This window comes from Natrix helvetica (genome assembly GCF_964273705.1).
Source record: "Natrix helvetica genome assembly, chromosome: 3".
Classification (NCBI taxonomy): Eukaryota; Metazoa; Chordata; class Lepidosauria; order Squamata; family Natricidae; genus Natrix; species Natrix helvetica.
The window spans coordinates 35,963,674-35,984,977 of NC_138549.1; the positions used below are offsets into that span (position 1 = coordinate 35,963,674).

Consider the following 21,304-nt stretch of genomic DNA (forward strand, 5'->3'; position numbering starts at 1 on the left):
TAAAAATCACATCCATCTGCCAAGTTTAATTCATTTCAAAGACAATATAACTTGTTTTACTTTACACTGTTAGGAAGAAATGAAGCATATAAAATCAAACTAGAAAATTTGCTAATAATATGTGAAAGTGAACATGAAAATAAACAGGGAAACTCAAAGTAGGAAATTAAAAGACATTGTGAAACTAAATATAAAAATAAAGAGGGGGAAATCAAAGTAGGGAATTTTTAAAAGACATTGTGAAACTGAATATAAATTCTGGAATGGATTATCTGATAAATGTACTAGGTAGGGGTTTTTGATAGAGAAATTAACAAGAGTCTGCAGCCCAGTTGATTTAACTGCAATGCCTAGTCTAGTGTGATACTGTAAATTGAGAAGATTAAATATTGTATGTCTTTTCTATTTTTTTTACTCTCTTTTATTTACTACCACTCACTATTTGCACAATACTATTTAATCCCAAAGGGCATAGGATTCATAAATTCTGGGAGATATAAAAGTTATAATAAATAGATATTAAGTACTATATGTGAGGGACACGGTGGCTCAGTGGCTTAGACCCTGAACTTGTCGATCAGAAGGTAGGCAGTTCAGCGGTTTGAATCCCTAATGCCATGTAACAGAGTGAGCTCCCGTTACTTGTCCCAGCTCCGTGCGCCCAGCGTTTAGTGATGCCGGCCACATGACCACAGAGACGTCTTTGGACAGCACTGGCTCCTCAGCTTAGAAACGGAGATGAGCACCTCCCCTAAAGCTGGAAACAACTAACACACATGTGCGCGGGAACCTTTACCTTAAGTACTATATCCATTTTAAAATATTTTTCAATATTTGTACTAGAATCATATTGTATAGCTGAAGAAATTAAAATTGTCTCACGAGTTTGATCATGATAGAAGACTAAAATCTCATCTAAGATGATTTTATCGATTACCCGAACCCTGAGCTTTAAGCAGTGGTGTATTGCAAGCGGTACGGGCATACCGGTGCCTGCCCGGAGCACTGGGTACCGTTCCGGTACGATGCTCCGGAGGGCCCACCTGCCTACCTGAGTTCCTTATTGAGCTCTTCGGCGCCTGCACAACACTGCTGAGCAGCTGGAGCGTCACGGAGGCATCGCAAGAGGTAAGTACGCATGTGCGTGCTGAGCGCGTTCATGTGGTGCACGCCAGGCCCAGTTGCAACCGTACCGGTTGCAATGGGATCCGGAACCCACCATTGGCTATAAGGCACCCACTTTAACTATATGAGGTTTCAGTTTATTTCTCTCCAGAATTGTCACCAGAAAATCTATAGTATATTTCCTGAAACTCATTTTATGACTGAAGCACAGCAGTAACAGAATTGATTTCATACAGAACGGCTGTCCAAGGGAAATAGTGCAATATCTACACTGTTTAAAATGTGAATAAAAAACACATACCAATTCATAGTGTTGTAGTAAAGAAGAAGTAGATGGATATAAACCTTATTTTTTGTTTCTAAAATAACTGATAATATCACAAAAGAGGACTCTGTTTTCAAGTCCCTTAATTTTATGCAATTATGCAAATATGCAAAGTAACATTTAAAAAGTAACCATAGTTTATAGGTATTTCTCTGTCCTAATTCCATATGGAAACTCTGCCTTCTTCCTTTATCAGCACCTAGATGTAAATATTTGCATAAATATTATGAATTGCCATTTGCTAATTGATCTCAGGTTTAGATGTTAGCTAGAGCTTCATCATTTTTAATCAATTTTACAAACAGGATTAAAAAAAGTTTTTAAATATTTAAATAATTTAAATATATAATTTATATGCCAACCATTTTACCAAGTGGCGACTCTAGATTGCTTACAAAACTTTTAAATATATATAATATAGTGTGTTCCTTGCTTTAGCAGCATCCCACAATTTAAACCCATAATGCTACCGTTTTGAAAGAGACCATACTCAGCAACATACAGAAATTCTAACTGAATGCAACATGTTTCGTAAAAGGAGTCATATAAACATAATTTAATGGAGAAAGAATGACATCAAAACAATGGATAAGAAGATAATATTTCATGTATTTGACCATAACATTATAGGGCAAAATCCCTATGTAATCAGTTAGTGGGGTGAAGAAGGTATTGGACCTATATAAACAGAGCAATATCATGTTTCCCGAAAAATAAAACAGGGTCATATTTTCTTTTGACCCCCCTTGGTCTTATTTTCAGGGAGGTATTATTTTTGAGGTGCAGGAAGCGTCAAGCGTGGTCACCTCGTGGCTGCTGCTGTGTTGCAATATTTTTGGGGAGCGCTTATTTTGGGAGGAGGGCTTATCTTAGCACATGGGCTCAAAAGCCCAATTGGGCTTATTATCCGGGGAAGTCTTATTTTCAGAGGAACAGGGTAGTTATATGTCTTCTATAAAACATACTGAAAATGCATTTGATATTGCAAGGGAGAAAGAAGATTAAAAATTCAAAGATTAGCATTAGTGTGGGAGGAGGGGAAGCAAAGATAAGTGAGAGAGGAAGAGAAAGAAACACACTGGGAAGATTGGGAAATAGGTGGCAGATCAGTGGGATATACAGCTGAGACCACTGCAGTAAGGAACAAGTACATCTGCCAGTGGATACATCTCTCAAAATCATTCTGGGATCCCCCCCCCCCCCCCGGATTTCATGGTCCAGAGGACTGAAAAGGCATTAATCATTAGCAATACTTTCTTCCAGATTTCATTTTCCAAATTAACACTCTGTCCTATGTTCCAAGGTAGAGAAATGATATAGAATAATATGATGGTTGAAGATGTAGCATGCACTTAAAAGATATTTAAGAAACCAGAAGATCACATTCTTCTTATCCATTACGCAACCTTGCGTTAATGATAAAATGAATTGTGTATATTATTTTGGGATTCACGTGAATTTGACATAAACATCATGAAGATACAAGGCTCGGATCCAAATTGTTGCAACTTGGCAATGCCCAAATCAGTTAGACATCAAATTTTAATTGCTATTTATATTTATTTATTTATTTGTTTGTTTGTTTGTTTGTTTATTTATTTATTTATTTATTTATTTATTTATTTATTTATTTATTTATTTATTTATTTATTTATTTATTTATTTATTTATTTATTTATTTATTTATTTATTTATTTATTTATTTATTTATTTATTTATTTATTTATTTATTTATTTATATGCTATCCATCTCCCTATCCAAAATTTATCTGAAAATTTTATTTATTTGAACAATTCACATGGTGGCCCATTTGTAAATATAGACAAGAAAGCAGCAGCAGAAAGAACCAGACCATGCAATTAAAGAAAAATAAATATCAACCACAAGGACCTATACTCAAATGATTATGTACATACAGATGTAATTTTGTGTTTTGATCATCACTTCAGGAGATAATAAATAAGTACAGTTACTACCAGACATATTTTTATATAATTCAGAGCCCCAGTTTATCATGGCTAAATTAAAATAGAGAAAGTTCTGGTTGCTGCCTGTTACTACCATTCACATCATCCATAACCTGCAACTGTTAGCAACAAAATAAAGAAGTATTTTAAAGGAAAGATGAATGCAGTTGATTTCAGCAGCCAAATTTCATAATTCTATTTTATTTTGGAGATTGGCTCTACCTCTGAATCACAGTTAGAGTGCCATATCCCATAAGCAACATGAGAAAGTCACTTGTATAAGCTACGTGCTCAGCAAAAAAACCCTCCCACATGATAGAAACTGAATCAAGACTGATCAGCCAGCTAAAACCTGCTTAGGTGGCCAGAATAGACTGTCCCTCCTGGGCTGATTAAAAGCAATCCTAAATGGTCAATTACTGTTCAGACTGCTTTTTATGTATATTGATAGCACTGATGGAATTCCAAAAGATCAGACTTAGTATTCCTATTTATAGAAGTGTAACAGGCTACTTTACTGATTATCATCCATTCAGCCTATTCAGCAGAATCTATGCCAGACAGCTGTAGTGGAAGTTGCCAAACGGGTTGAACTCAGACATTGCCCTTACAGGGAGACAAGCAAGCTTTAGACATCAGTTGATTACTGCCTAATATTAAATCACCTAGAAGGAAAATATACACAAAAGTCGATGTCTGTTTTATATGCAGCTTTTGTCAATCTTAAGCAAGCTGTCAGTCACATTCACAAATATAAACTTTCAGCTGGAATTTCATCTATATAAAACTGCACATGATGATGATGATATGTCACCTATATTAAATACTGATCCCGTAACACGGTAATTCTTTCTCCATCATCAGTAGGGTTAAAGAGAATAGTTTAGATCTTTTTACTGTAGAAACAATAGAAGGATGTACATTTTGATAAAACAAAAAATGGTGATTTTTCTCTAAGACAGGTGGGGAACTCTGGCTCTTTTACAGAATTTACAGAATTCTAGGAGTTGAAGTTCACAGATTGTAAAAAGGCCAGAGTCCCACACCCCTGCTCTAAGCGCTCAGAATCCATCTGAATTCTATAATGAAAGGTATATAAAGCAGGAGTTGATATCTGGGAGACAGTTCTTATTCAACGAATAGGCCTAAAGCGTATACAATTTATGCTATTTAAATTCTAAAACAGAAAGTTGAAATAAGATAAATGGATAGAAATATCCCTAATCAAAGTGCAAGAAAGAAGCTGAATGGGACCCATGATTTACTACATGTAAACTGTAAAGGGGAGGGAGGATTCAACTGTCCTGCTGTATCATATTGGAATAACTTCAGTTTACAACTCAGTATTACCTCATCGGTTTGTAAGTAGCGGACTGTAGTTGAGGTAAATAGGTTGTATGACACGAGGCGAAACCATAATGTGGTTTGCTTGGTTTTGACATAGCATATGTGCCAACACCAACCAACTACAGTTGATTCATAAAAATCAAAATTATATTCTTAATCTGGAAGTTTGCAGAATATTTCTTGTCTTCTGATTTTTTAAGATGATGGATCCTAGAAGCAGAATTTATTCACCACTTCATTATCTTCATTGTCAGTTCCAAGACTGACTGTGATACTAAAGGATCATCAGCAGTCTAATTAATATTGTTTGGTTATTGGTTACATTGTGACGAAGTTCTGGTTACTGTTACTGCTATATCCTTCCTGATTATGCAAACAACGTTAATTCTTCCTTCTCTTCTTCCTTCTCTTTCGTGAGTGAGATTGACAGGCACAACTGTCCAATTCCAAGCCACTTTGATTCACTAATGTCTAAAATTTCAACATGTGGTCTATTCATTTCATATTTCAAAGTGCTCTTGAATCCGTGCTTCTTACATTCTGTGTTCTCACTCTAAATCTATCTCTGCAACTTTGGATTTCTTTCCTGCCTGGCAACTTCAGCAACTAAACATTCCAAAGGTTTTAATCTTGCTACGTCATAAATACCTTTAGCACTTTAAAAGAGTCCCAGCTCTTCCTCAATAGCACATTGAGTCTATCTTATCCAAGGGGCCCATTATATGAAACTATATTATCAGTCATTTTATCTTATCTGTCTATGGGGCTTTCCTGGTAAAATACAGCAATGGTTTATATTATCTTTCCGAGGCTGTATGAAATGAGGCTTTTAAAGTTGCCATTAAAGTAATCATCTGCTTTCAACATTTTCCTAAATTGATGCTTCCTAATATAATTTGTTGTATGTATGTATGTATGTATAAATTATCCCAAACAAAGAATACAAAAGTAAAGAAAAAAGACAAGCTTTGAAATCAATTGATCATGCTACAACTAGTCTGGATGTGTTTCAAATAATTACTTTATTTTGTAAGGAGAAATGTGAAAAAATGCTAGTTACTTGTTAATTTATGAGACAAAAGTAAGCATAATTTAGAGTGCTTTAAATTTTATTGGAAAGGAGTCATTGTAGCAAACTTTCAGTTTTCAGTTTCTATTCATATCTTTGAGCAAATTAAGTGCCCCAAAACTGCATATTTTACATATGAACACACTTCATATTTTTTAGATATGAACTTAGGAGAATGATAAGGATGCTGTTTAAATAATGAATTAGCAAAATAAAGGTCACTTAAAATAACATAACAATTGAATGTAGGACTGAATAAATGAATAATGAAGCACCTTAAGGGCTAAGGGGAGGGAAAGTCATTAGGTTTTCTCCTCAGTAGCAAAATTAACACAGCCTTGTACTTCAGAAATATTCATCTGACAACAGCTATCACTCTGCTGGAGCCTCTTCTACCGCAAAACTATGCAATATGTTTGTAGAAGGCCTCTAGTTAACAACTCAATAGCATATTAATGTTCTAAGAAAAAACATAATCAAAATCATAGGACACAAAATGTGTAGCCTTTGGTTATCCTTTTAGAATACTATAATAATCTTTTCGTCTGAAGAAATAGGCGGGATCCTTCCAAGCATGAGGCCAACCATCTGCATGTTTAATTCCCTCCTGCTGCTTACTAATTAAAGCAGTAAAAAGAGAAAAAATAAATGGATAGGGAAAATGCCACATTTGTGTAAAAAATATCCTCACTTCACATAAACACCAATGGAGTTATGGACCGAACTAATCTTGAATGTTTTTGGAGATCTCAAGTAAAATAACTCCATGAGCAGCTGTTGTGAGAAAGACAAAAAGTATCGTAATGTAAACATAATGATTTTACTCACAACTATGATGTAATCACATTTATTATCATCTCCAGTTTGGACTATTGCAATGCATAGGGCTACCCTTGAAAAGTAACCAGAAACTTCAGCTTGTACAAAATGTGGACGCCCAAGGAATCTTAGGTGTCCAAAGAATGGCGGATGTAACACCTTTATTATGTGAGCCAGTGTGTTTCTGGGGCCAATTCAAGATGTTGGTTATGAACTTCAAAGTTCTACATGGCAATGCCTTCAGGCTACTAGGGACCATCTTTGCCCCATCACATCAGGCTATTTTAGCTGGTCAAGCAGGAAAGATATGCTGCGGACCTGTCAGTCAGTTATTCACACACTGGCATGGTCCAAGAAGACAGCCTTCTCTGTCGTTGCCCCCCCCCACCCCCATTTAGAATATTCTCCCCCACCCACCCAGGCAAGGCAGGCTCCCAATTCCTGGCATTTCAAACATATCTAAACACCTGGCTCTGCCAGCTTGCCTGGGGCTCACAGAAGAGAATGCACCCTTGGGGCTGGTTAGTACCCTGAAACTCTTCCCCCTGCCTTTTAATTAACTTTTAATGTCATGTTTTAAACTATTCTTGCCCTATTTTAAAGTTTTATATTCACTTTTTTATGTTTTAATACTTTGTTTTTTTTATCTGTATACCACCCAGGATCCCTCTTTAAAGGATATGGGCAGTTTCTAAATATGATAATAAACAAACAAACAAATGATTAATTACTGTTTATTGTTTGAGGCACTGCAGCTCAAAAGGCAGCTAAGAGAAGCGCAATTAAAATTATCCATGGTCAGAACAATCTATGAAAAAGGCAATACTATGTAAGCATTCAGGGGGTAAAAAGTAACTGAGATAAATGTTATTTCAAAAATCCTATTCTTTCTTAAGGACATCTCCTACTGCTACCACCCCCGGTAATTGTAGGCTACTGACATTTACAGATAAATATTTTCAGATTTTAAAAGTGGGAAGTTAATATGATATAAAGCAGAAGTTCAGCTTCCAGAATTTATTTTATTTTCAAAAGTTACCGTAGTGTTAATCCCACATAGACACACAAATTACACATGTTTGCAACTTAATACTTAATGTGGAAATGAATTTCCCTTTCTAGAAAAAAAGACAAACGCAAGTACAGGTAAGAATCTCATGGAAAAAGCAATGAAGAGAATGGCAGGTAGAAATCTATAACCAATCATGTCTTTCAGTGGCAAATGTGCTGGGAAATGCAAGCTCTCTCAGCAGACATTTTGAGTTCTTATTCCATATTCTCAAAATTCTTGGAATCCCCCTTCCCCCCAAGTCTGGAAAAGGCTCTACTGCTTTAAGGAGTAGATAGGTGGGACATTTGCAATTCTTTATGCTTTTGAAGCATCTAAAGCACTGCATAAACCATGTCAACATCTTTTTTGGGGCGGGGGGAGTTAGTAAAAATAATGTGTGCATATGTAACTAGGTATATGTTGATTTAAAATACAAACAGTATTTGGGGTATTTTTATTTAAATAGAATGTTATATTTAAACAAAGTAGGACATTCTTAACCTCTTAATAGCAGCTCCAATCTAGATTACATGGAAAGAAGGGACTTCAGAATGGAATAGGTATTCCAATATGATACCAGTGTTTCTCAACCTTGGCAACTTGAAGATGTGTGGACTTCAACTTCAAGAATTCCCCAACCAACTTCTATAGAGATGCACTGAAGGATCCCCCCTCCCCCGATCTTTTCCCACTGCAGTCTTTCCCTGGATCTAGCAAACTTTTGAATTCTTCCTTTTTTTGGCTTCTCACACCATCCCAAATTTGGCCTCATTCTTTTCGATTTCTGCAAAGTCATCCTGCTGACAGACAATCAGATACAGCCCTGAGCTGCTTTTGAGTGGGCAGAAGCATGCCCAGCTTGGCTTCTTCTGAACTTCTTCCCAAACCCTTTACCAGCAATAACTGTAAATTGGATCTCTGTTTTCTTCCATGTAACTAAATTAATATGTCTGTCTGCATCTGTATCCCCCTGGTCTCTCCTTCTGTTGCATATAATACATGTTTACATGCATTGACAGGTACAAGCTGAACTGATCTCAGAACTTAGAATGGAGTGGTCACCAACTTCCAAGACTCTGCCCCAACTGCCACAACATTTTTAATCATGTTGTTTTTGCAAGCTTTTCCCACCATATAAAATGCAGTCCGGTTGAAATTTTTTTACAATGTTTCCCTGCTAATAATTTCAATAACTTTACTTATTATTTCCAACATTCATACTTATCATCTTGGTTCGAGTATTGATCTATTGCAGACGCAATTTCTTGATGTGGGTTGGTTGGCCATTTGGGACTTCTGAGCCTGGCCCTCACTATTTCTTCTTACTGTTAGTGACACAGTCTCTCTTTTTAAACTCCTCCTCTAGTATACACAACAGATAATCCATCTGAATCACTAATACGAATATGGAAAAATCTATTGAATCAGGAAATTTAAGTTCCTGATTATAATGATCCTATTCCCAGTGGTTCATTTCTTAACCAAGAAGTATGACAACCATTTGATAAAACACCTTCCTGACTTTGGGAAAGAAGAGCTCTCCCACTCTTCTCCCGATCGTTAAGAGCTGAATCCCAGGGAAGGGAAAGGAAGCTGTTTTCTACCCGTGTTCAGAGTCGCTCTTTACTGGGTGCGACCAAACCTTGTTTCCAAGAGGTTTATCCCCTGGGACAGCAGGCAAGATTGCGTGGAAGCTCTGCCTGGCCTATTCTCAGTCGGCTAGTAGACGAACCACCCAGGCGGGCTCTTTTCGTTGTTCCCCCTCCGCGGAGGCCAGACTTCTCTCTCTCAGGCGGAGGCGCACCTACGGGGGCGGGGGGTGGAAAGGCGACCGGGCCGCTTCGGCTGTAGCCCGATCGATCCAGAACAGCGCCTCGTTCGCTCTCCCAGGCAGCCTTCCGGGCAAGGAGCGTCCATCCCCTCGAGAGGGAAAGACCCGGAGCGGCGGCTCCTCCCCCGGACCCGGGGCGGAGGGAGGCAGGGAGAGGGACTGAACCGCTCTCTCGCTTTCTCTCTCGTGGACGCAGCTGGAGCGGTGGCGGGCGATGTGATCCTGGTAGCGGGGCGAGCTACAGCTCGGCGGGAAGATGTGGCTGAAGCCCGAGGAGGTGCTCCTGAAAAACGCCCTCAAGCTCTGGGTGACCCAGAAAAATAGCGGCTACTTCGTACTGCAGCGCCGGCGGGGACACGGCGACGGTAGCGGTCGGTTCACCGGTACGGATCTCCCGGGGGGGGGGTGTCGTTCGGCCGATCCCGCCGGACTGGGGAGGGAAGGGGCAGAACCGGGCCCTGGGTGGAGAGGCGGAGGGAGGACGAGTCCTTCCAGGCAGCCGCACACAAACCTACAGGGAAAGGCGTAGGAGTTGCTTGTGAACCCCTCAGGTGCAAGAGGAGCGGGTGGTGGGAAGACGACCCCATTCCTTCGCCCTCTTCCAGAGGGAGGCCCATCGGGCTTCCCTTGCTGTCCCACCAAGGGGTCTCCTGGACTTCGAGGTGCCGCAAGAGAGCTTCTGCTGCCTCCCCATGTGTACATCCCGACGCCCTCTTGAGGGGCAGCGAGGCGGAGGCGGAGGAAGGAACTTCCGCGGAGGATGAGGAGGGAAAGGCCGCCGCTCCTGTGCCCAAAGTGGGAAAGGAGAGCAGGAGGAAAAAGAAGCCCCTGCTTAGGCAGACTCCGCCAGGAAACCCCGCAAAAGAATGTCGAAGCGGAATACTTTTCCTAGGCTTGGTCTGTAAATAGTGGCTTTCCTTTTCCTCCGAAGGAGGCGGGTGGGTTGGGGATGGTATAGATACCTAATTCTGTCTGTCTATACTGCCTCGCAGTGTAAAGTCCATTTGTAAAAACACAGAATATAAAAGAAAACTTTGTGGTTTCTGAAAATCTGATTCTTGCAAGACACTAAAACATAAAATCTAGGATGTGTTGTTTGGGTACCTCACAGCTGTTGAGGGGGAAAAGGAGGGAAATTGGAGAGAGAACTTGAAATTGAACTTGAAACTATTTGGACGGAAATAATAGCTGTATTTAAGATGGGTTGTAGCATGGAACAAAGCAGGTAAACATTTTCAAGAATTACCATATGTAAACCTCTCCACCACCTATACAGTAGAGCAATGGATACACCGTTTTTAAATACTAAACTTAAGTAAATCTGACATTCATTTCTATAACTTCTAGTATAGGTTTTGAAGGTATAATTATTGATATAGAAATTTATTTTAAACAAATATATATAAGCACTTTTTCTTAATTGATTTTGCTTGGAGATTACAAAAATATTCTTCAACAAAGCAGTTCAAATATATCTGAAAATATGCATCTTAATAATAATGTACTAAATAATATTTATTATTTAACTGCTACAACAGTCATGGTTCAGAATAGTCATGGTGAAACTATCTGCAGTATGCTAATTGCAGAAACAAACTGTTCCATCATTTTTAATATTGTTGACAATTATTTTATTACAATGATGGCATGATAGTTTTCTACATAATTGTGTGGTCACTAAGAATCCACAATGACTTGGTTCACAGCCAGCCAACTAGTTGTGAAATAAGTTATTCACTAACTTACCTGCATTTTCTTTTGTCTATAAACCAGTTTCAATATATATTTTAGTTAGGTTCAATTATTAAACTGCGCTCTTATTTTAATGATGTTTGATCCGTATAGTATACGTCAAAGCCAGACAAATCTCATTATGACTTAACAATGATGTTTGAACACAGTGTACCTCTATGAATTAACTATGCTGAAAACACCAGAAATTCCTAAGCTAGAAGTGTCAATTTTGTCCTGATTATTAAAAATACAATTTTGCACTTTGAATTTATTACTCAAATATAAGTAGTAATAATTCTACAGTATACTTCAGTAGCCAAATTACCTCTATACTTATAATTAAAATACAATTCCAGATATAGAAGTGATAGTCTGTGGATTTCAAAACTGAAGTTTTCAAATTTCATTGATCCTTTCAAGCCACTTGTAATACCCACTTGGCTACATCTATCCAGCTTTCCTATTTATTCTATCTGATATCTTTACTAATAAAGAAATCCCTATTTGTCCTGGTAGCAAAAAGAATATATTAACAATATACTTATAAATACCATGTGCTAATATTAAGCAATAGGAAAATGTTAACATTGAGATGGAAGTGATAATTTTTTATTTATTTTCAGCTTTCACTGTTTCTGATGATTCCATATTCTACATCACTTCTTTAGTTATATTATCAGGTTTCTCATATTTTTCTGCAGATTATTTATATCAGATATAATTATTCTTTTCAGCAAAATATCGTATGTTTAATATTTCCTAGACTCTAAAACAAGAACAATATTGCAATTCAAATCTCTAGAATCTGTTGCTTATCAGCTTTCTAGTAAATGTTTCAGGTCTTTGTTATATCTTTAAATTTTATGTAAACAAATCCATTATTATTTCAACCAATCATTCAGGGAAGTGTTTTCCTTTTTTATTATTATTATAAGCACATCCTTAGCAATGAAAGTAATGTCAACTCAATTCAGATCATCCTGAAAGGTCAGACTTCTCATCCCAATTATTATTTTAGGATAATTGAAATCTATATTTTTAGACTTCTCAGGTACAATCTCAGCTAAGAGTCATTTGGTTTTATATAGCAACTCCTTTCCATCCATTCAGAATGATAATATACAAATGAAAACAAGGCACAGGACAATTGCTGGCTGATGTGAAAAAGCATGCATGCATATATGTATATAAAACATAGAGGTAGTTCTCAACTTATGACCATTTGTAAATAGTGACTGTTCGAAGTTACAAGAGCACTACAAAAACTGATTTATGACCTGTTGCAGCATCCCCATGGTCACAGTTGATTGCACTGTCCTGGGGGGTCACATAATCACCATTTGCAACTTTTCTAGACAGCTTCTGAGAAGCAAAATCAATTGAGGAAGCCAGATTTGCTTAACAACCACATGATTCACTTAACAACCATGGCCAAAAGGTTGTAAAATGGGGCACAGCTGACTTAACAACTGTCTTATTTAACAATGGAAATTTTGGGCTCAAAAGTGGTCATAGGTCGAGGACTACCTGTATATGACCCAGAAATAAAGCATGAAAATACTTATCCATTCTTTATCTAGCCACACTTTTCAATATTTCACTACTGTATTCAGATAAATGTTTTAGCAATCCCTTTATGCAGGGGTGTCAAACTGGCGACCCGTGGGCCGAATGCATCACGCATAGGCCACACCCACTCCAGCTCCGCGAAGGGGAAAACATCACGACCCCTGTGCCTTTATGCAAGCAGACAAATAGCCCAAGAAGACTTTAATTAAGTTAATCCAAATTGGGAAGCCATGGTTTAGGAACAAGCAAGATAACAAGCCAATCTGAAACTATGTTGAAGTGTATTGACTTATTCAAAAATTACTAACAGTTAACAACAGTTTAGGGAAAAAATGGGAAACTGATTAATTTAAAAAGTTTGGGTTTGTTACAAAAGGAGCAGTAGAGAGGTTTTATGCATATTCAATCAAGATATAAACATGCAAATACGGCTATCATCTTTAGAAGTCAGTGCAAATGATGAAGCAAATATCACAGGCTTTTTTTAAAAAAACCCACAACAATAGTATAATGCTGTTCAGCTTCTCTCTACTAAATAACCTTTTCCACCATTTTCAATCGGCAGGACATTTACCAGGCTGTAAAAAGTGGGGAGGGTAGAGTGACAGCTGGCAATGCTAAGAGTTTGATTGCTGTTCCCTAACCTCTTGATTCAAAGCACCTAAAATAAGCATATGGAAAGATATTCAATCATAGAGGAATCTTTAAAGTTTGTATATGAAAAGAAATTTGATGTTAGAGGTTTTTTTTTGCTGCAGATAGGTGAATGAATCAGTAAGCAGTACAAATTAGATTCCCTTTTTAAAAGTAAGAATTGTTTTGTATGTGTTAACACACTCAGAAGGTGGAGACCTCCCAGATTTTCTGCTCTTAATAGCTTGGATTTTAAAATATTATTTTGATTTTTTTTTTAAAGCGTAAAACTTTTTGATCATACTAAAATTATTTATGAATTAAGTTTTCCTTCGGATTCATGACTATTATCTGCTAAAGATATGTCCTGTCTTGCAAAATAATCTATTTCAGGAAGAGTCATAGGAAAGATTGTACAAATATAAAGTGAGTTCTAATCTCGCCTTAAGCATAAAAGTCAGCTAGGTGAATAGGATCCTTTAATTGTCTCTCAACCCAATCCACCTCACAGGTTTGTTGCTGTGAGGAAAATATGAAGAGGAAGGAGTGTTAGCTATATTTACTGCCTTGAGATATTTATGAAAACATTAAATGCAGTATATAAATAAATAAATAGCATTTCCCATTTTAATATTAGTGAAAGGACATTCTTACTTTAAGAATTCCTTTTTTCTTTTCTGAGTACAGCAGCAGCTCTCCATTCCAAATGTCCCAGAGAGTAAGGACAAAGTTTAGAAACCGTATTTGACTAAAACTATGAAAAATTACTTGTACAAGCAGTATTATATAGCAGCTACACTGTAAAGACATAGCTACAATCCTCCGCATGGGTATTTAGGGGAATTTAGCAAGACTTATTTCCTGATTATTTCCTGATTTGCACATCTTACAGAAATTTCCTTTCAGTTGCACAAACTGTTAATTGACAGTTGCTTCAGCCCAGGCAACAGACTGGCCGGTCGTCTACTTCACTTCACCTAGAGGGAATTTGATATTGGTTATGCCATCTGGCACCTAATTCCTCTTCCATTGTTGGCCTTGGTAGAATAGTAATTTATATAACAATTTTTATGAAATCATCTTCTTTATGAGTCTTTACATTTTATATTTTCCATGTAAATAAAATCAAATTGCCTTCAAGCTTCTTGATTTGTGAAATCTTTGGTGCTCTCTGAATTTGGTCCTTTGCTTGCAGATATTTCATTACCAGACTAGGTAACATCTTCAGTTATGTTATATACAGCAGCTTGCTGTATTAGTATGTGTATTGTTTTCTTCTTGGTAGGTATTTGATTAGGCTGGTGTTTACTGCTTGATCTGATGTTAATCTTGGGTTAATCCTACTCATCTAGGCGTTGATTGCTGATGAGCTTGTTCTGGTCTTTTTGTTTCTTTTTTAGATATTTTAATTATCTAATGTTTAGTTCTATGTACCTGTTGATGGCTGATTTGTCTGAGTGTCAGGCTTCCAGGAATTCTCTAGCATTTTTTTTTAGATTTACCTTGATCTAGGATGTTCACAGCTTCTCAGTTGAAACGATAGCTAAGTCTGTCCATACCTTGTGAAATTAAGAGTTTTCATCATGTTTTCTGATGGATATTGGTGTTCATGGATGCGCTCTGATAGTCTCTTGCCTGTCTGTCCTACAACCACTCAAAGTTCCAACCTATCTGAAAAAGAGTTATAACCCAGTTCCGATGGTTGAAAATACAGTCACATGACTGCACTTCAATCGCTCAGCAACATGATTCCATTTAAAGACATTTGTAATGTCCCACAGTCAGATGACTACATTTTATGATGGCTTTGATAAACATGGAAGATACCTCCATTTTTCAGCAAAATCCTCTCATAACAAACATGGCTAATGACCATTGCAAAAATCAGATTGGGTTTTATGACCCCTCTGACATTTAACTCCAATGGCCAGGCTTCATTACAGTCATACTGTATATCAAGGACTACCTGTAGTGGCTGTTCCTGTCCTTCCATTGTGTGTTTGAAGTGTGTTTTTTCTTTTTTTTCTTCTTCTTCTTGAGCTACAGGATCTTTAAGATGTTAAAGCTGTTTTGCAGGGCTTTAGTTGGTTTCTGTGCTACAGTGATACTCTGGTTATACTAGTGTTTTAGTTGTTTCTGAGATGTTTTTAATGTATGGCAGTATTATCCTTTTAATGTGTTAGTTGTGCTATTGTGACTTGAATGATCAGATACTTTTTGATAAAATTGCATGGGTATCCATTTTGTTGCAAGATGTTGTATAAGCAGTCTGTTTTTGTTTTGTTTTTTGTATTCTTAATGCAATTGCAGTGCATTAATGCTCATTTGAATACTGTTATTACACAGATTCTCCTGTGGGAGTTTCAGTTGTTACTTTGGTAACGGAGCATTTGGTTAGTGTGGATGGTTTTTTGATAGATCTGTGTTTCTGATTTGCTACCATTTCCTCTGCTGATGAGGATATCCAGGAAGGGAATGTGTTGTTTTCGTCTTCCCTTGTGGATTTTATTCCTTTGCAGATGTTGATTGTTTCCTCTGTATTCTGTTGTTTCTGTTTTTTTATAAAGACAAAGTTATCTACACAACAGATCCATATTTTTGGCAGTGTAAGTGGGAGAATTATAGTTTCTACATGCTGTATTATGGTGTCTGCTATAACTCCCAAAAATGGTCATTTCATGAGTGTTCCTCTGATCCGTTGGTATATTTGTATATCAAACTGAAACTAGATAGTGAGGCAGAAATTGATGAAATCCATGATTCTGAGTATTTTGATCTTAGTGTACTTGATTAGTTAGATGTGTTGTGTAGTGCTGCTGACAGGGATTCTTTTAGTAGTTTCATGTCTATGGATATAAATAGTACTATGACATCGAATGAAACCATAATCTCCTATTCTTCTATTGTTGGATCTTTGATTTTCTGAAGGGGAGTCGATAGAATACTTGTTCCCCTCTGTGAGATGTCCAAGCTGTTTTGTAAGTAGCTATGTTGTATATTGGGCTTCCTGATAATAATGCAATTGGATGAAGAGATATATTAGGTTTATGTATTTTTAAATATCCACAGAAGCATGGGAGAATGGGCCCACTGCTTTTCATCTACCACTGTTTTTCTTTTATGATTTGATATTTCTTGGTTGTTATGGGTTATCTTCATCAGTTTCTATATTAGGCTGGTATTTACTAGGATGTAGGTTTTTGTTATGAGATTTTTAACAATGTTTTTGTTACAACTCCTGTTGACAGTGTGGATTACGGAAGTTTTACATCCAATTATTTAAAAAATCCCACATTGCTTGGCTTCTGAACCCAGCTGGGACTATCCAGGTGCTTGTCAACAACTGAGATGTTCTATATTTAGTTTGCATTACTCTTTTTTAAAAAAAAAATCACTGTGTTGAAATTAATTGTAGAACAGACATTAAAATAGATAAAATAAATAAATTTAAAGATGAATTTAGTATTTACAGTGTAGAACTCATTTGTTTGTTTTAGTTTGTTTTGTTTGTTATATATTAAATAAATGTGATGGAAAGGTTAAAGCAAAACAAGGAACTGGATTATGAGACCAGAAATTCAGCTGTGAAAGAGGAATTGAACACAGTATGAAACAAGAAGTACGCATATGTGATATTCTCTATTGGATTCATTGTTAAGAGTTGTTTAATTTCATTTTCATATACAAGTCGTAGGCTCATGCAGATTGAGGTACTGATTCTCCTACCCTACTTAAATAAATTGACAACTCTTGTTTGGCACTAAGATTTCTTGTAATAGATGCTGTATTATTTTCTTGAAGTAAATAATACTTTCAACAATATTGCTTCATCTCATCTATGCCATTCATTTTCTTTTTAGTTATATATTGAAACCTATTTTAGATATTTGGCCCATTCCAGACCTCTATCCTTGTTAGATATAAGACCTTAGTGTCAAACCAAGCCCAGAGACAACACAGGAAAGTCCAACCTAGTTCAGTCCTTATTTGCTCACACCTAGTGGACAGAATCCTGCTGAACTAAAGCTGTAACTTTTTAACCTACTAGGTATATTCAACTCAGCACTACAAAGTCTCTTAATCTGGGCCTCTCTCTTTGGGAAAGCTCTGTGTTGCAAAAACTCTTTCCCACTTTTTTCTCCATTAAACAGTGCTTATGAGCAATATAATTAATAAATAATATACCTGCCCCGCAATTTGGGGGTTCTCCTGGACTTGTGATTCCTCTTCAAAGACCAGGCAGTCTTTACTCAACTTCAGCTTGTGCACCAGTTGTGGCTTTCCTGGATCACAAGTCCCTGTACTCAGTCATTCAGGCCCTAGTCATCTCATGGCTGAACTACTGTAATGCGCTCTACATGGAGCTACCCTTGAAGAACATTTGAAGCCCAAGCTGGTGCAGAGTGCAATAGCACGGGCAGTTCTTGGAGCCCCAAGAATGGCCCATTTAATACTACTGCTCCGTGAGCTGCATTTGCTGTCAGTCTGCATCCGGGTGCAATTCAAGATGTTAGTAATCGCCTTTAAAGCCCTTCATGGCATGGGTCCAGGCTACTTGAGAGACCGTCTCAGCCCATTGGAATTGGCCTGTGTCATCTGTACTGGCAGGCTTGCATTCGAGACCTCATTGCTGCTGCAGGGCAGGATGAGCTCCTACTACACTCTCCAGCTTCTGCCGACCCAGCAGTTCGAAAGTGGATGACTGCAAGTTGATTGACATACATTGCGAGTGAAGCCTATTTTTCAACTATCCTTTTCCTCCTGTTATATATTTGTGTAGGTCGTCTAGTAGGAGCTCTGGATGCTGTACTTGATTCTAATGCACGTGTTGCTCCATTTCGGATTTTGCTACAAGTACCAGGATCACCTACTTATTCTGCCATTGCATGTGGTGAGTTATTGAATGGATCAGAACTTTACTGGGCCATTGCCATTGGTGAGTCATATATCACACAAAAGTGAACTCTGAGCATGCTGTGATTTGCATGTCAAAGAAAGTTGAAGGTAATATTACTGTGTGAAATAAGTAACACTACTGTTTGGGTAAGCCATAATTAACAATTTTCATATTTTGTAATGTTTCCAGGTTTGGATAATATTAAGAGTGGATGACCCAGTATTAAATGTTCTAATTATGCCATTGTGGAAACTAAAAGACATGAGCATGGCTTTTCATACTGGAACTCAAATGCATTATTTGCTTTTTTTCTAACAATTAAAAAATACTCTACTATGGTCTCCCTGTTCTACAAATGAGGGAGGGGGTGGCAACTTTTAAATATTTAGCAAATACATATGTGTGTATGCATTTATTTGTATGCTGTGTGTAGGTGTGAATAAAATATTAACAATATTAACAATATTGTTGAGAATACACAAAATTGAAATGTGATTGGATGCATTTCCACAAAACTGCATAGGGATTGTCACCTGGATCCTGTTTTGATTTTCAGAGCAGCAGTTTTCAGTTTCAATTCTGAGTAGACTGTGTGTATATATAGTGTTGCTCCTGCATTCTTTGTTGTGGTGGGGGCGGTGGTGAATAAAATTCCTCAATCCTTAAAAGATGTGAGTAGGTGGATACCCTGCTGTTGGAAGTGTGAGGAAGGAAATTTTTTCTTGCTTTTTTCTGTTCACAGGCAGCTAATTCTAAGAAGATGAGAAAAACATTGTAAAGATCTTAACATTCTTTCTTGCTGCTTGGTAGAGGAATTGTAGACACTTTAAAAAGTCAGTACTTAAAATTTGAAGATTGAGTCCTTTTGTTTGTAACATTAAAATGGAAAAAATGTAGATGTATAACTCAAGTGCTGATCCCCCCCCCAAAAAACACCCCAACATATTCCTTGATTAGCAGAGTGCAGCTTTGTTTATTTTTCTTTTTTGCAGTTAATAGTGTTTTCCCTAGTATTGAGAAAGCTGTGAGATTTTTATTACCAGTTTATTGATGTGATTCAGTTTCTTTTTTAGGGTGAACAATTAGAAAGCTTGATAATCTTGTACAAACATTCACCTTATTGAATTCTGCCTTGTATTTCATCCTCCTCCTTAGTCTGCCTCCTTTCTTTTCCAAACTTTAATACTGATTGGTTCAGAATTGAAAACCTTTTTTTAATTAGAGAAGAATGACATATATAAAATAAATCATTTTGTCTAGTTAGTAGGATGATTATTGATATTTGCAGGATCGGTTTTTGTTGTGAGCTGCCAGCATTTGCTACAAGATGGACTGCTATATAAATGTTTTAAATAATAAAATATTAATCTCAGCATGCAACTGAAGCATTTCATAGCTCTATAAAGAAAGATTAATAACATACTCTGGAGAAAAAATAAATAAATTATTTAGATCAGCTTTCCAAGGCATGCTGCCAAAGCATGGAAATAGTTATCTAGGCTTGACAACAGAAGTCAGGAAAACAACAGGTGGACTCTCTCTTGCTCACAGCAATTGATTTTTGCCTACAGTTTCTTTCACCTTGCAGAAAATGAAGAGTAAAAATGCTAAGATTATCTTGCACTGTTCTTGTAACATACTTATTCAGAAAGTACACATTTTAAAAAGTGGCCAACACAATATTCTATTTTTCGTAGCAATCAACTGTCAGTAAATCTTTCATGCAATAAATTTGTGTCAGTTTTCTTACTGTTAGTCATATTGTTTGGTGGACACACTAATGAAGGCTACAGTGTTTTTACTCAATTAGAATTTAGTTTGTAGGTAAAAACTGCCACATATGATAAGCTGCATATTCTGACCTTGTGAGATTTTTCTGTCACATTAATATCAGAGAAAAAAGGGATATGTTTAATTTGGTGGTTCTATGTTCATTAATGCAGGTAGTTTTTAAGTTATAACCATAATTGGAACTGGAAGTCCAGTACTGTCAATAAGCACCCAATTTTACAACTTTTTTGCCATAGTCATTAAATGAATCACCAGGTCGTTAAGCGAATCTGGCTTTCCCCATTGACTTTGCTTGTTGGAAATCCCCTGGGAAGGTTGCAGATGGCAATCCCAGGACTCTGCAGTTGTCATAAGTGCATGACAACTTCCCAAGAGCCCAAATGTTGGGGGGAACACTACAATAGCCATAAGTGCAAGGATTGGCTGTAACTAACTTTTCAGTGCCACTGTAATTTTGTACAGACCTTAAACAAATGGTTGTAAGTCAATGACTACCTGTAATCATGCAGTAAAATGTACCTGTGTGAGTACTATAAGCTTTGATGAAACAAAATATTTAGAATATTGACTCATAAAGTGAAAACAGAATGAAGATTTGCAAATGAAGTCTGATATTTATAGGAATAGCCAGGGTATTTTTTTTGTCTTCAAGGACCTTTTGTTTAAATATATAAACAGATTTGAAATCAAACTTACACCTTGCTATATATCTACTCATAGGTTTATTTACAAGATTACATGTCTCAAGCAATTGTATCATTTTATTAAAACTAAATCTAGAGTGATCATTTTTTGTGATTATTAAGTGATCGCTGTAAGATAAATATTTATACTTGTAATCAAATATTTCCATTTCTTTTCCTTTAACACTCAGAAGTCATTTTGTGCTTGTTCCCATTTTCATTAATATCCTGTAACAATATTCATGTAACGTAAATCACTCGTTAGAAAAGTTTAGTTCCACTCTCTTCCCTTTTCAGAGAGCCACAGCTGTTTATAAAACAGGTGAGCAAAATGCAGTATTTAAAAAAAAGATATATAGATGAGACTTGGCCAGGAATACTAGAGCTATAGGCTAGATTGGGAAGCAAAAAAAACCCAAAAAACACACAGAGTAGAAGGCAGTGACAAACCACTTACACACT

At 36.8% G+C, this 21,304-nt stretch overlaps 1 protein-coding gene across 5 annotated transcripts in view; it reads left to right on the forward strand.

Annotated features, from left to right (window-relative positions):
- Window positions 1–8,874: 8,874 nt before the first annotated feature.
- The window catches only part of TBC1D8 (TBC1 domain family member 8), a 47,767-nt gene continuing 35,337 nt past the window's right edge, over window positions 8,875–21,304 (forward strand). Inside the window, exons 1-2 of one of the 5 annotated variants that reach the window (XM_081946006.1) lie at window positions 8,875–9,918; window positions 18,252–18,407. In XM_081946006.1, coding sequence (XP_081802132.1) covers window positions 9,792–9,918; window positions 18,252–18,407 — 283 coding nt within the window. In that variant the 5' untranslated portion in view covers window positions 8,875–9,791. Of the gene's footprint in view, window positions 9,919–10,386; window positions 10,433–18,251; window positions 18,408–18,441; window positions 18,476–21,304 lie in introns of those variants that run through there. The other 4 variants (XM_081946007.1, XM_081946008.1, XM_081946009.1 and 1 more) reach the window with 4 other exon arrangements.